This window comes from Girardinichthys multiradiatus, chromosome 22 (genome assembly GCF_021462225.1).
Source record: "Girardinichthys multiradiatus isolate DD_20200921_A chromosome 22, DD_fGirMul_XY1, whole genome shotgun sequence".
NCBI classification, from domain to species: domain Eukaryota; kingdom Metazoa; phylum Chordata; class Actinopteri; order Cyprinodontiformes; family Goodeidae; genus Girardinichthys; species Girardinichthys multiradiatus.
Window position 1 is genome coordinate 31,678,660 of NC_061814.1, and position 16,129 is coordinate 31,694,788.

The following is a 16,129-nucleotide window of genomic DNA, read 5'->3' on the forward strand; positions in this document are numbered from 1 at the left end:
AGGCATCTAAAAATCAAAATTACGCACTCTTCATTTATGACCCCTTGTCTGCTTATGTAAATGTTGCCCTTATCTCTAGGCCACGTGTCTCTCTTATTTGCCATGCAAATCTCTGGACACATGGCTTTTACTGTGGTACTGCTGACCCTGGAGAGGTTTCTGCCAACACCAGGGGGGCCCCTGAGTTTTCCCTTCCCTTTGTGACTGACTGCACCCATCCTTCTGTTTGCTCAGAGACACATGCCTCCTTTGTTTTTATGAGCTCTTCTAACTAGTTGGAAGAACAATAAAGCATTATGATCATCTGCCAAAAAAGCCCTTAAATCTAGCTTACATGAAAGCAAAAATGCCAAGAATGTAGACTGAATAGCCGGTGGTGGAACATCAGTAGTGACTCGGTGAGGACTGAGGAGAAGGGGGGATATAAAAGGTACAAAAAGGCAGGCTGTAGCTAGGGGTGGGGTGGTAAGAAGAGGCAAAAGCAGATGTTCTAGAGGTCATGTAAGTAAAACAAGAGCTTTCTTTTCTGAATAATCTCTTTTGCCTTTTTTGTGGTTGAATCTAAAAATATTTTTACCATAGGAATCCATCTCATGTACATTTAAATGTTTAAATGTTATGTTGTTTAAAGTATAATAATTTAAAGTAGTGTAATCATGTCAATCTCATTTACCTTTTGAAACAGTTAGGTAGGATTCATCTGTATAAGCTTTGAAGGTACTTCTCAATAAGGATTGTTGTCAAAAAAGGAATTTGTTCCATTTATTAACTTCGAAATGTAAACCTCATATAGATTCAATACACAGAGTGATAAATATCACAAGTTAATTTCTGTTTATTCTGAAAATCTGGTTTACAGCTACTGAAAACCCACACTTATGTTCCTCTGAAAATGTGAATATTACATAAGACCAATAAAATGTTTTAAAACAGAAATGCCAACCTACTGAAACGTAACTCGGTCGACTCAATAGATGGTTGGGGCTCCTTTTTCATGAATTACTGCATCAATGCAACTTGACATGGAGGCAATCAGACTGCTGAGGTGTTGAGGAAGCCCAGATTGCTTTAATAACGGCCTTCAGTAATAGATTCTGCTTGGGGTTTAGGTCAGGCCCGTTTCTCTAGTAGGCCGTCACGGTGATACCGTGGTCATTAAAGCAAGTATTGTTAGTGCGGGCAGGAGCCAGGTCCTGCTAGAAAATGTAATCAGCATCACCATAAAGCTTGTCAGCAGAGACGGCTGAGCTGACTTTGGACTTGAAACACAGTGGACCAACACCAGCAGACGACATGCCTCCCAATGTCATTACCGACTCTAGAAACCTCACACCGGACCTTAAGTTACTTGGGTTCTGTTTTTGCACACTTTAAAAACTGACAGTTTGGTTGGGATTGTTACTATTTTTCCAACTGTTCATTCCATAAGAGCATCAATAAATGTCAAAATATTAGGAAAATATGGTTGATTGCAAAAATGTTCTTGTGCTCTTTAGTGGGACCATTGCGCCACTTAATGTTTTATTGTCACTTTTATGGGTTTTGCAATATTCCCAAGTAAACATTGAGAGAAAACTTTAAATGCCTCTCACCCGTCCCTACTTCGGACCACTGAGCAACAGTCCAATCCTTTTTCTCCATGTGGCTTAACACAAGGAAGGCAGCCTTGTCCTGGATACATCTGTGTGTTGGTACTCAAAACATTGATTTAAGGTGCAGTGCACCCCCTATTAATCTCACCCAGATTATTTATGAGTCTGTGCTTCACAATCCTCTCAAGAAGTTTTTTTCTTCCACTTAATGTTCCTGTTATATGGTTGGATACATTGCTCTGAGCAACCAGCTTCTTTAGCAATGACCTTTGTGGCCTTCCGTCTTTGAGGAGGGTTTCAATGACTATCTAGGAATATATAGGCCATAACCTAAACTTCTATATATTTGGTCTCATGTAATATTTTACTTTGTTGGAAGCCATAATCTACAAAAGGAACAGAAACACACATTAGAAAGATGTCACTCCATACATAATCAATCTATGTAATTTGAGTTTTCCTTATTTTAATTGAATTGAATTACTGGAAATTAGTGTTAAATGTTATTCTAAGTTATTTAGATGCACCTGTGCCTCTCCGACCTTTTTATGGTTAAGTTGAAAAAGGTTTTAACCAACTGAATTCCATCATACAGAACATTTAAACAGGTAAATGTATTCTTTTATAATGTAAATGTTTTCCTACTGAAACATACAGTTTTATGATTAGTTTGAATGTAAGCCTAACATTATTAGTTGTATATATTGTCATTACTTGTATTTTTTCCTGTTTATAAATGGATTTGTATGTGATCATAAGCTGTTGTGCTGCTCTCAGTGGTATCTGTCCTTTATTCTGGGACTTCTTTTCTCTACCTCCATGATGTATCCAGGCTTTCAGCTGCCAGAAATGTTAATGTGACCACATGTTGCTTTTGTTAACTGTTGATTACTCTCCCGTGCTCTAATCAGCTATCCTCTCTCATTCCCCCCAAAATAATCCTCCCACCCCTCCATATTTTCCTTTCTTCCCTTCCTTATTAAAACGTCCATCATCAGTTCCCTAACCCCTTCATATCATACCGCCTACCGATTACCCCTATCCCCACCCACAAACTCCCCACCCCTTGTTCGGTTCTCCGCCTCTTCTAATTCTCCTCTGTCTCCCTCCCTCCCTCCGTCCGTCCCCGTCTCCGTGTCGCTCTCCCCCTCCCTCTCTGCAGGACTTCTGGCAGGTATGGGGTGTGTGCCGGGCAGCATGTATTGCACCTGAATGATTAACTGCACTTTGTAGTCACCACCTCTCCACTGTTACTCCTGTGTATTTTTCCTCTTTGTAGCCTGAACTTCCTCTTCTTTTAATTATTAACACATTTGATACGACAAAGAGTGTAGATACTCATTTTCATTAGTTCAGGGGAACAGCTGAATACGTTTTTTTATCAAATCTCAGCTTCAGCAAGTGAAAGACTGCTGCAAATTTTGACCTCACAGGTCAATGTGGGCAGGAGAGCAGCCAGACTGTGCATTTAATGTATATATTTTAGTATAATAGAGCACCCAGGACAATCTAGATATATTGTTCTCAGAGAAATTGTCAAAAATACCCTCTTTCGGTATGCTCCAACTTTGCAAAATGTCGTAGAAGAAGACTATCTGCTACCCTGTTAGCAAAAGGAGGCTCTATTAAGTCTTAACAGCAGAAGTACTGATAAGTTCAGCATTGCTGCTTTTTATAAGAAACAATTATTTATTGATGTGATAATTTTTCTCTGCTGAATTGTAGTAAAATTAAAGATTGGATTTCTATAAAACGTCAGTGTAGAATTGGCTGCTGCAATAAAAGATGACTGTATTTTAAGCTGTTAAAAGAATTATTGGATGAAAAGCCTAAACATTTGTATGTTAGCATCATATACAAGGACTCTGTGGTTGCTCACATCATATAGATATGTATAGCTTCGTATCCCTTTATAATTTTCTGATATGCACAAATAAAAGGAGGAGAGCTTTGACCTACTGCTTTATCTGCTAAATGATTAGACCTGTATCCAGCTCTGATTAACTCTCACCCAGGGTAAAAATGAAGATAGGCAAGCACACCAAAGGGCAGGTTACAACCTGTTCACCATGAAAAGAAAAGGGAGTGCCGTCCAGTGAAGTGACTGTACACCCCACTCTGTGCGCACCTGCATGAGGCTTTGTATTGTTCCTTGACATTGTGCAGGTGACCTTCCAGGTGCCCTTTGTTTGCTTGTTCCAGGCAGCTGCGTGCCATACCTGCCCTGCTGAATTATTAAAAGTGAGGACTATACTTTGCCTCTGCAAGGATTATTTAATGCTGCAGCACTGCTACATAATTTACATGATAGTGGTCGCTCACTAAAGTGTGTTTCTTTTAGGTTTATAGTTTAACTTTATGAAGAAAGTCAGTCCTTGCAAAGTAAGATGCAGCCAAAAATGACTAATTTATAAAGTCAATGCCAGATCATGGCTGAGTTGTTCCCCTGCACTCCGTCTGCCTTGCTTTGGAAACACATATTTCTCCTCATTCTTTCATTTCTTCTAAGAAGTATCAGCTCTAGTTTCCACACGCTTTGGTGCTCCAGCTGTTCTTTCCAGCATGCACTGCCTTTTTTGCCTGTGCCTCAGAGGAAAGTAGCCGGTGGCGCCTCCTTCCTGCGCATGGTGGCATCGCGGCGTGGGTTTGGATCTAGGAAATTGCTTTGTTATCAAATGTCAAGGCTGTTTTGATGTGCTTGTGAGCCTTTACAAATTCATCCTCTGGATTGTTGAGATGTCAGTCTGCATGACCTTTGTGTAGAGCATGGTTCAGAGCTCCTGAAGCCAGGACTTGGTTTGTTTATCTACAATTTATCCCCAATGTTCATGCTATGGTTCTTTCTCTTTGTAAAGCTAAACGGTTTTCAGTGTGACCAGCTAAGATTGGGAATAAACCGCTGCCAATCAGATGGTGTTCGGAGGAGGAACAAACCTCTTTTACATCAACTCATACTCATGTCATGCTGACCCTTTCTGATTTCACAGGACGTTTCCAGGGCGACCACTTTGATCATCACAGCTCTATTTGTTAAAAATTATATATACAGAGCTGTGGAAAAGATTTGTTCCCTTACACATTTCTTCTGTTTTTCAAGTTACTTTGTTTTCAAAAGTTGATTTCATTTATTAAGAGACAAACGCTATCCAAACCAACCTGGCTGTATGTGGAAAAAGTGTAATCCCCCCCTTGTGATCATGAATTATTATCATGAATTAACTGAGATTAACCACATATGTGTAAGGCTAAGTTGAATTTCACAAGTCGTTGTTAGAGTATTCCTGCCTGAAACATGACCTGCATGACAACAAGTAGGCTAAAAGATCTCAGAAAGCAGCACATCATGTTCTAATGGACAGAAACTCAAGAACAGATTAGAAACAAAATCTTTGACATCTGTTAGTCTGGAAAGGGTTACAAATCAATTTCAAAGGCTTTGGGTCTCCAACAAACTGCAAATGTAGAGGACTACTAGCCTACCAAAATGACTCTGAGCACATCAACTCCTCTAGGAGGTCACAATGGAACCCAGAGCAACATCTAAAATACTAGCAGACTGCACCTACCTCAGTTAAAGTCGGTGTTCATGAGTCAACAATAAGCAAACCGGTCAACCATGGGGGAGTTCCAAGGCCAAAACCACTGCTGATAAAAACGAAAACAACATATTGACTCGTCTCACATTTGCCTGAAAAACATCTTGATGATCCCTGGGACATTGTGAAAATATTCTGTGGACAGAATTTCAGGAAACGAATGCCATACTGAAAGTCAAGCATGGTGGTGGTAGTCTCATGGTCTGGAACTAGTAAAGGACTTGGAAGACTTATTGTAGTTGATGGAATCATAATTCTGCTCCTGAAGGAGAATGTGCAGCGATTGGTTCATGACCTTATGTTCGTGTACACTTGGGCTATGTAGAAAAATGACCTGAAGCTCAGGAGCAAGTCCACCTCTTGAGTGGCTCGAAAAAACTAAATAAATGTTTTGGGGTGGCCTAGTCAAAGTCTACACGAAAATCCAATTGATATTGAAAACCCTCCCTTAATAAAAACAATTCTAAAACGAAAAGTGGGTGAAAATTCCTCCATAGTGATGTAAAAAACCGAGTTTCCAGTTACTGCAAACACTTGGTTGCAGTTATTCCTCCCAACGGTGGCACAGTCATTAAGTTTAGAGGGGACTTACTTTTCACATACAGTCAGGATGGTTTGGATAGCTCTTTTCCCTTAGTAAATGAAATGGTCATTTGAAAACTACATTTTGTATTTGCTCGGGTTATCTTTGTGTAATGACATTTGTTTGATGATATAAAACATGGAAGAAATTGGAAAACAGAATAAATTTGGAAGGGGGCAGCTTTTCATGGCAGTGTTTTACAACACAATGTGGTATTTATTGCTTCAGCTTTCTGTTACCTTTCTGTCCGTTTTGCTCTCTGTCAAAGCTAACACATAAACACTGTGAATACTTCATTCCCGTCTCTATTTTCCTGTATCTCTGAGCTCCTCAAACTCATTAGAGGTTGGGTTTTCAGTAAAGCTGGTCTGCTTGTTTTATTTGTTCTGTTCTGTGTTAATAAGATGCCTCACTTTCTTAAGCAAGTAAAGTTTGTTTACAGGTTTTCCACATAAGGAGCCATTTTTTAAAACGTGCTCCCTGAGTAATCATGAGTTATTAACACAGCACCTGCTATGCAGTTACCCCTGGGATTAGAGGTGAAGTAGAGGTGGAGAGTGAATGCATTCATTTATTCTACACCAATCTGTTCACTGGTGGTCTCTGTTGATCCAAATTTATAACCATATACCAGTGTGCATCAGTAAATGCTGACCTCTGACCTCTTAGATGGTCAAAGATAATATATGGTTTTCCTGTAGTGTTTTACAGCACAGATCTTTCTAGCCTCCCTCTTACACAGTCAGAGCTTTGAGCCACAGTCCAGAAATATCCAACTTAGACAATGGTTTCTTTTAGCCTCAAGCAAGTCATACTGAATTGTGTTCCCTCTGAAACCCGTGTCCCATATTGTACCAGCAAAAGTGACAGAAACCCTTAACCTATCACATCACACAAAGTGGCACAAGTGACATACAGGTACTGATTCTGATTTAGAGCTTTTTTTCTTCTCCACACCCTTCAGCCATTTTGTTCTGTGAGTCATGCTGCACAGATGTTGAGCCAGTTTAGATTATGCTAAAGCTCCAGTTGAACTTGAATGTAAAACCACTGAATGAACTTGAATACAGGCATCAATCTTGTACGCCCAAACACTCACTCAGTGATGCCCTGATAAAATGAAGAGTAGCAAACTAATTTATAGCTGAAGCTTTTTATCTGCAGCAGCCAGTAGACCCATACCCATTGTTGTACAGTGCCTTGCCCTATTCATTCCCCTCAAACATTTTTATATTCTTTTATGTTACAACCACAAACATTAATGTATTTTATGAGGATTTTAATTGATAGAAAAACATCAAGTCTTCCTTATTTGTGAGGAGAAGGGAACATGATTTCCAAAATCCTTTCCAAATACAAATCTGAGAAGAGTCTGTATATTCAGTCCCCTTTACTCTGATAACTAATTAGTTAATAGATATTAATAGTATGGGTGTAATTTAATCTCAATATAAATGTGGTTTGTGAAGGCCTCAGAGGTTTGTTAGAGAACAAAAAGTATCATGAAGACCAAGGAACACGGCAGGCAGAGCGGGGAGTTTGAAATATAGTATTGAAAATATTTCAAACTTTAGACATCACATCCGTCATCTCAAAATAAAGGAGTAAAGCTCCACTGCAAACCATTCAAACAAAAAGTTTAATGCACCCTACTCCTAACTAAAAACAAGTAGATGGGTGCTCACTTCAAAAGAACAGGTTTACTGTTTGTCAGGTGTGAACCCAGAATGCTTCTGTTTGCAACAAGAGTCTGTCTCTGCCATCCCCCCTTTTATGAAAAGACTCCACTTCATTACATAAAAATTTCATGGAGCAAATATCATGACCAGCTGTGTTAAAGTGTAGCTACATGGCTACTGTCATGTTTATTCCCAATAAGACTTTTGTGTTCAGAAATGCCGTTTTTTGGGCGGCGCTGGGTTGTAGGGGCGAAAGCGCGCAACCATATACAGAGGCTACAGTCCTCGAATGGTGGCTGTCCCGGGTTCGAGTCCCGGACCAGGCGACATTTACCGAATGTCTCCCCCTCTCTCTACCCCTCTTTCCTGTCTACCTACTGTCAAAAAATTGAAAAATAAAGGCCACTAGTGCCGAAAAAATATCAAAAAAAAAAAAAAGAACTTTAAAAAAAAAAAAAAAGAAATGCAGTTTTTTAACTCTTTTTTTAATGCGTCCATTTCTCCACATTAAAGAGAGAAGAAAGAATACGGAGTGCTGGTCTATTTTCTTCCAGCTGCAAACTTACCAGGGCATGTCCATCCACCCCTTGACAGAATGAGCAAGGAAAACATCGATCAGAGAAGCAGCCAAGAAGTCCACGGTAACTCTGGAAGAGCTGCAGAGATGCTCAGTTTGGGTGGGAGAACCTGTAAACAGCATAATTGTTATATGTGCACTTTAAAATCTGGCCTTTATAGACGAGTAGCAAAAAGAAAGCTATAAGCTGTTGGCAGTTTGCCACAAGCTATGTAGTGGGAACGTCAAATGTGGAGTAAGGTGCTCTGCTTAAAGCTCAGTTGAGCTTTTTGGCCTACATGCAAAATACTGTGTGGCGGAAATCTAACACTGCGCATAACACAACAGACAACGTCCCCAATGTGAAATATGGTGGTGGCAGCACCATGCTTTGGGGATGCTTGTCTTCACCAGGGAACTGGGCTGTGGTCAGAGTTGATGAGAAGATTGATAGAGGTAAATACAGGGCATGGAAGAAACCCTGTCAGAGGCAGCAAAAGACTTGAGCCTGGGCTGGAGGTGCACCCTTCTGCAGGACGATGGCACTATGCATACAGCCAGAACTATGATGAATTGGTTTAGATCAACGCATTAAGATGTGTTAGAAAGGCCTAGTCAAAGTCCAGACCTAAATCCAATTCCAAATTTGTGGCAAAACATAACAAATTATGTTTACAGACGCTCTTCGTCCCATCTGACTGAGCTTTGACATAGCCTGAAAGGACTTGCAGATGTAAACGAAGCAAATAGTGGTTCCATAAATCATTTTTTCACAATTATGCACTGAATGTGTTTGTTGATACCATAGAATCTCACTAAAATACATAGAGCCTTGTGGTTTTAGCAAGACAAAATGTGTGTCTGGTATGAATGACCTTCAGAGGAGACTGTGCAGACAGGGTATCAGATACTCCATTGCATCTTAAGTTGCTTGTTTATGTTTTAAATTGAGAAGACAGTACAAAGCTTATCCTATTCTTTCTTCATTCACTTCCTGGTCTGCTCTCCTACTGAGGTGCCAGCTGCTGCAGTGTTGGCCACAGATCTTATCAATGACAAAGCACTGCAGTCTGTACACACACGCACACACACGGGTAAAGTTTAAGCAGCTTCCAGTCTGTGCTGTGACATGACCCTTATTTGTTTCTTTCTTTTTCCCCTTGAATTGTAGCCGGATGGGGTCTAATATGCTGACTTTTAGCCTGGTTCAGTGGAAAGATGAAGCCCGGCCAAACCTTTCACCCTTTCTGTGTTTATATGACAGCAGTACATTTCACTGTCTTGCCGCCAGCAGAGCTCAGAGTTCAGCCAGCAGCTCTGTCAGCACTATGTTTCTGCCTCATCTCACAGACTTGTAGGCCAGCTCAGTTTGTCATCTGTATACAGCTGGTGGACTTGGCTATAATTTAGCTGACATGTGAAGAGCTGTATAAAGCATGACAATCCCTGACGTAGGGATTAATTCAGGCACCCACATATGTTAGTTTGCTGGACGTTTTGCAGTAATTTAGCAGCTTTTTAAAATAATTTTCTCGTCAGTGGCTTTAAAAAAAATCAAGACTCAAACATACGTAGGTAGGATCTTTCATTATTGTGGATCCAAGTCATAACGGCCTGATCATTAAGAATGGCAGATTACAGCTGAGAAAATACTATGCACCTTAGAGAAAATAATCAAGTATCCTTAACAAGGTTAATTTAACTCCAAACACTTTTGTATAAATAATTATAAGCGGAATTTAAAATTTTCTTGTTTTAAAAATAAATGATAAGAAACCAATCAAACAAGCGAGACAAAACTTTTAAAGTATGCATCTGAACATATCTCTGTCCAGCAAAATATACAGAAACTTTTTAGTATCAAAGGGTACATTTTCTCATTTCTAAAAAGGAAGCCAAGCACACAGCTAAAAGTTGCCAAAATATTATATCAGTTCAAAGTAAGAAAGATTTATATGCCGACTGAATACGGAAGTCAGAAGAGAATCAGGAGAGAAGTCCAAAAGGTAGCTAGGAGACCTAGCAGACCAGGACCCTAACCAGAGATTTAAGTGTTCTCTGGCAAGCAACACTAGAAGCATTTAGGTTGGCGTTATAATTTCTGCATTCTGGACCAATGTCCAGAATTTCTGGACCAGTGTTGTGCTGATTTGAACAGGTGTGCACACATTTTCTTTTATACCCACAATTGTGTCACCAGACTACTTATTAGTTTGCCTACATAACGGCAATGAATGGAAACATGCAGAAAGTCTCACTTTTCTACATAAAATAAGTCTGTTTCTCAGACCCCCAGTCGGTCATGGCAGATGGCCGCTCACACTGAGCCTGCTTCTGCTGGAGGTTTCTTCCTGTTAAAAGGGAGTTTTTCCTCTCCACTGTCGCTACATGCATGTTCAGTATGAGGGATTGCTGCAAAGTCAACGCCAGTGACTGTCCACCGTCTCATCCAGGAGGAGTGAATGCTGCAAGTCACTGACTGGATGCAATCTGCTGGGTTTCCTTAGACAAAAAAACGTTTTATCCAATTTGAATAAATAACTGAATCTGACTGCGCTGTTCAATGGTTAGGATTAATTGGAATGTATGTACATGACTTTTGTGAAATGCCTTGAGACAACGTGTTGTGAATTGGCGCTATATAAATAAAACTGAATTGAAAAATTGTATTGTTTCTTCCTCATCAGGGTTTAAATACACTAAACGAGTGAAAGTGTGAAAACATTAAGGACACAATCTATCATAACTTGAACTCTATGTATGTCTACAGTTTGTTTTCTTAAAACATTTGATCTAAAATTTCACTTCAGACCCATGCTACACATTTGCTGTTTTAAAGCAAAGTTATAATGCAATCAGTCAGGCAGCTGAATTCAAACACTCATTCATTTGGTTCAGACACTGAGAAAAATGCAAGTCACTGAGGCAGCTAATTAGCTTGGCTAATAATTCAGAAGGAACATTTGGAGACAACAGTTCTTGTTTTAATTTACTAAAACAATCCATGGACATGAGCAGATGCTTTATACTGACAGAGACACATGAGAAGTGGGATCCAGTAAAAGATTGCATTTTTCTTATCTGAAAAATTGTATGCTCACAAACAACAGCCGAGGTTGCCTCGATGGTGTGGCCTCTGACTCCTCTCAAACTATCTTTTGTCACTGTGCCATCATCTGTGTTGTATCGTCCCAACGCTTTTGGCTGTTTCTTCTGTTAAATCCAAGTTTCCAATTCCTATAATGGTGGACAAAAAGTGAATCTCACCCTCTTTTTTTGCATAGTTGAATCTCTAGGGAAAGTAAGAATGATTTTGTTGCTGTTTCTGTGCTCCCAAATGGTGGCCAAACACCCATTCTATGCTGTATATTCTTATTAGAAAGGTTGTTTTCTTTAATATATCTATCCGTTTTTAATAATAGGCAATTGTGCTGCAGTAACATTCACCACATCGTCAATATATTAGTTATTTCTTTTTGAGGGAGGAGTGGCTCCTTGGGCTCTTTTTCATGTCAAGAAAAAAATATTTTAAAATTACTCATCTGCGTTGCAACACTATGGAATGGCCAAGTGTTATTTATTTATGTTTCATACTTTCCGTTGTTTTGGTTTTCTGGCTCTAAAATAGGATATTTGCTCTTTAAGTTGAAAGGTTTACACAGTATTCTGCTAGAACATAATGAAAGCCAGGATTACTTCTTGGCAAAATGAATCTTGAATAAATGAATATTGAATTTTAGTGTTCTTAAGTCTAACTTTTTCACAGCAACAATAGTTTGATTTTTTAGGGCTGCTACAAATACAGGTCCGTCTCAAAATATTAGCATATTGTGATAAAGCTCATTATTTTCCATAATGTAATGATGAAAATTTAACATTCATATATTTTAGATTCATTGCACACTAACTGAAATATTTCAGGTCTTTTATTGTCTTAATATGGATGATTGTGGCATACAGCTCATGAAAACCCAAAATTCCTATCTCACAAAAGGGCAATCAGCCTGTGGCACTGCTGAGGTCTTATGGAGGCCCAGGATGCTTCGATAGCGGCCTTTAGCTCATCCAGAGTGTTGGGTCTTGAGTCTCTCAACGTTCTCTTCACAATATCCCACAGATTCTCTATGGGGTTCAGGTCAGGAGAGTTGGCAGGCCAATTGAGCACAGTGATACCATGGTCAGTAAACCATTTACCAGTGGTTTTAGCACTGTGAGCAGGTGCCAGGTCGTGCTGAAAAATGAAATCTTCATCTCCATAAAGCTTTTCAGCAGATGGAAGCATGAAGTGCTCCAAAATCTCCTGATAGCTAGCTGCATTGACCCTGCCCTTGATAAAACACAGTGGACCAACACCAGCAGCTGACACGGCACCCCAGACCATCACTGACTGTGGGTACTTGACACTGGACTTCTGGCATTTTGGCATTTCCTTCTCCCCAGTCTTCCTCCAGACTCCGGCACCTTGATTTCTGAATGACATGCAGAATTTGCTTTCATCCGAAAAAAGTACTTTGGACCACTGAGCAACAGTCCAGTGCTGCTTCTCTGTAGCCCAGGTCAGGGGCTTCTGCCACTGTTTCTGGTTCAAAAGTGGCTTGACCTGGGGAATGCGGCACCTGTAGCCCATTTCCTGCACACGCCTGTGCACGGTGGCTCTAGATGTTTCTACTCCAGACTCAGTCCACTGCTTCCGCAGGTCCCCCAAGGTCTGGAGTCGGCCCTTCTCCACAATCTTCCTCTGGGTCTGGTCACCTCTTCTCGTTGTGCAGCGTTTTCTGCCACACTTTTTCCTTCCCACAGACTTCCCACTGAGGTGCCTTGATACAGCACTCTGGGAACAGCCTATTTGTTCAGAAATTTCTTTCTGTGTCTTACCCTCTTGCTTGAGGGTGTCAATAGTGGCCTTCTGGACAGCAGTCAGGTCGGCAGTCTTACCCATGATTGGGGTTTTGAGTGATGAACCAGGCTGGGAGTTTTAAAGGCCTCAGGAATCTTTTGCAGGTGTTTAGAGTTAACTCGTTGATTCAGATGATTAGGTTCATAGCTCATTTAGAGACCCTTTTAATGATATGCTAATTTTGTGAGATAGGAATTTTGGGTTTTCATGAGCTGTATGCCAAAATCATCCGTATTAAGACAATAAAAGACCTAAAATATTTCAGTTAGTGTGCAATGAATCTAAAATATATGAATGTTAAATTTTCATCATTACATTATGGAAAATAATGAACTTTATCACAATATGCTAATATTTTGAGAAGGACCTGTAAGTGTTGCTTTCCAAAATGATCCTTGCTAACCATCTGCAGTTTGCTAAATAAGATGCAGATTGACCAAAACGCCTTTGGATGAATGTGTCATAGATGCATCAGTCCAAATAGAAATAACGGATGCATTTGAGCCAATCGGCTTTGTCATCATTGAAGGAACAGCAAGTCCCGTGTTATATCAGCAAATGCTGAATAAAAATGTCACGACTGTAGATGAATTGAACTTGAAGAAGGTTCATTCAGCAAGGATAGCTGAGTTCTCACAATTATTATTACTCCAATCCCTTTCTGAAAGACTGCAGAGCATATTTACATTTACTGCTGCATAATGGTGCTTTTATTTGGGTTGCCAACCAGAAATATGATGCATAGCTTGATATGTGTACACAGCAGTCTTTGTAAGAGGGAGAATAGACTGATTCAAGATTGGGATCCTACAAGAGAGCGCTGTTCAGGAGGGGCTGTGTGGGTTTATTACTTTCTTTGCCCCTGAACCTGGCTCAAGAGTTCTTATTTTTACCAGATAAAAATGCCATTTGCTCACTCCCTTTGGCCTTTATATTAGCATCTGCTTTTTGTCAAGGTGATTCAGGCTGTTCTGTGGGGCTGTTTTTGTCCTTGACTCAGGCCAGTGAAAAAAGTAAGCCATTATGTTTAATGTGCTCTGAGCCTCAGCTCTGATAATGATCATAATAATAATGAGGCTCAGTGTGTCTCTTGGTGTTTGTGGCTTACTGTATGGAGGGTACCTGCCTACTGGAGTAATGCTTGTTTGTTTGCCCTTTTGGTTTTGTGACCTGGCATCAACACACAGACCTACAGGGCTTCTTTTGAGTCCTGTTATTATAAATCCAACCTCTCAGTGCTCTTTCTGTTTTTGAATTGTTCTCAATACACGCAAACAACTAAAAACCTTTAACCTTTACGACTTCTGATATATTTCTCTTTCTTTCTCTATCAGCCAGCACCACAGCTCCAGTGATAACATTTCTCTCTCGGACCTCCTGTTTGCACCCCCTCCCCCCCTCCCTTATCTTCCAATATGGCTAATGCAGATAGCATTAACATTAATAATACAGTGAAAACTGCTATTTTATGTCTTTGCATTGCTGACTTGTAAGAGTCAGACTGGACTTGAATTAAGGAAATATTTTTGTAAACTATAATTCAGTTGTCTTTGCCAGCCATTATACAGTCTGTATGGTATGAGGTGGGAGTTTCATCTTGGGGAAAGACTATGAATTATTATGCAATGAACGGGGCACCACTCAAGTTCAAGCATTCTTTTATGTTTATTCTTAAGGACTGGATGTGGGAATATGGGATTAGCTTTATCCAGCTTTAACTCTGTATTCAGCTTGGGAAATAATACTAAAGAGAGCTGCATTACTATGATCTATTCAGCTAAAATCAATACACAAATATGCAGCATCGAGCAGATTTTGTCACATTACAACCACAAACATGAATATATTAAAAAGGCTTTTATGTGATAGACCAACACAAAGTAGTGCATAATTGAAAGGCAAAGGATGCAGGATTTTCTAATCTTCACGTTGTGCCACAGATTCTCAATTGGATTAAGGTCTGGACTTTGACTAGACCATTCCAACTCCAGAACATGCTTTAGTTAAGCCATTCTGTTGTAGCTTTGGCTATATGTTTTGTGTTATTGTCCTTGTGGAAGTCTAATAGATTTTCCTGGATTGCTCTGTATTTAGGTCCTGCATCCCCCACAGCATGATGTTGTCCCCACCAGGGCATTGGGGTGTTGTTTAGGGTGGTGATAGTTTCCCACACCTAAGAGAGCTAAACCTCTCCAAGCCTTTTATACCTGACCTGTCTGTTGTGTTCCTGGTTCCACAAGATGCTGTTTGTTCACAAATGTTCTACAACAAACCTCTGAGGCCTTCACAGAACAGCTGTAATTATACTGCTATACTATAATTACACACAGGCTCATTCTAATTACTAATTAGACTTGTAAAGGCAATTGTTTGCACTGGATCGTATTTAACGGAACAATCTGCATTATGGTGGCTGAATATAAATACGTGGAACAATTTTCTGACCTTTTTTGAAAAACAAACCAAAAAAAAAAACATTTTCCTTTGCGCTTCACAATTATTTACTACTTTGTGTACTCTCATAAAATGCCAATAAAATACTTAAACGTTTGTGATTATAACATTACTAAATGTGTAGGACCCAATAGAGTCCAATCATAGCATTGAGAACATTTACTCTGGGTTTCTCATTATATTTCAGTTCTACCAGGATGAGACATATTTAAATGCCTAACTTTGAGTGGCCTCCAACAGATTTCTTGTATTGATCAAGATGATTTCTTATGGTTTGTTGTTTTGCTCAATATGAATGCACATGATTGTGTTTTTGTCATTCAAGGCCCTGCTGAGCACAGCAGAGGCCACAATGTTCTCTAATAGTTGTTTCTCCTCCCTCCTCCTCCCCTGAAATGGACCTGTTTGCAGACGGAGGTAACTCCACGGGGGCTCAGCGTGGCCCCAAATCTTTCCACCCACCACACCCTGCCGTCACTCCTCTACTAGGCATGCTCTGTCCTTCTGTGTGGTGGAGCGTCCTACTGCTGTCTTTCAAGTCTTTCTCTGAGTGTGTAGTGTGCATGTAATTGAAAGAACTTTCATGCAATGCTGTTAATACACACATGCTGACTGAGAAACATCAGGTCAGCTGGGCATCTCTGTGTGTAGGGAGGTAAATTAACATGTTTTTTGAATGTGTGGACCTTCAGAGATGATGATTTAAAAATGTGTGTTTGTGCTATAGTCTCTCATGATATTTTCCCTTCTTGTTATGTCCTTTTCACGCTGT

General features: G+C 39.9%; 1 protein-coding gene across 4 annotated transcripts in view; it reads left to right on the forward strand.

The window, feature by feature from the left end:
* micu1 (mitochondrial calcium uptake 1) overlaps nucleotides 1–16,129 on the forward strand; it is a 51,710-nt gene that overhangs the window by 20,575 nt on the left and 15,006 nt on the right. The window contains exons 6-7 of one of the 4 annotated variants that reach the window (XM_047350800.1): nucleotides 2,755–2,766; nucleotides 15,769–15,774. The exons of 1 other annotated variant lie outside the window; for it this stretch is intronic. In XM_047350800.1, the coding sequence (XP_047206756.1) occupies nucleotides 2,755–2,766; nucleotides 15,769–15,774 (18 nt within the window). The remainder of the gene's footprint in view (nucleotides 1–2,754; nucleotides 2,767–15,768; nucleotides 15,775–16,129) is intronic. 2 more of the 4 variants (XM_047350801.1, XM_047350802.1) reach the window with 2 other exon arrangements.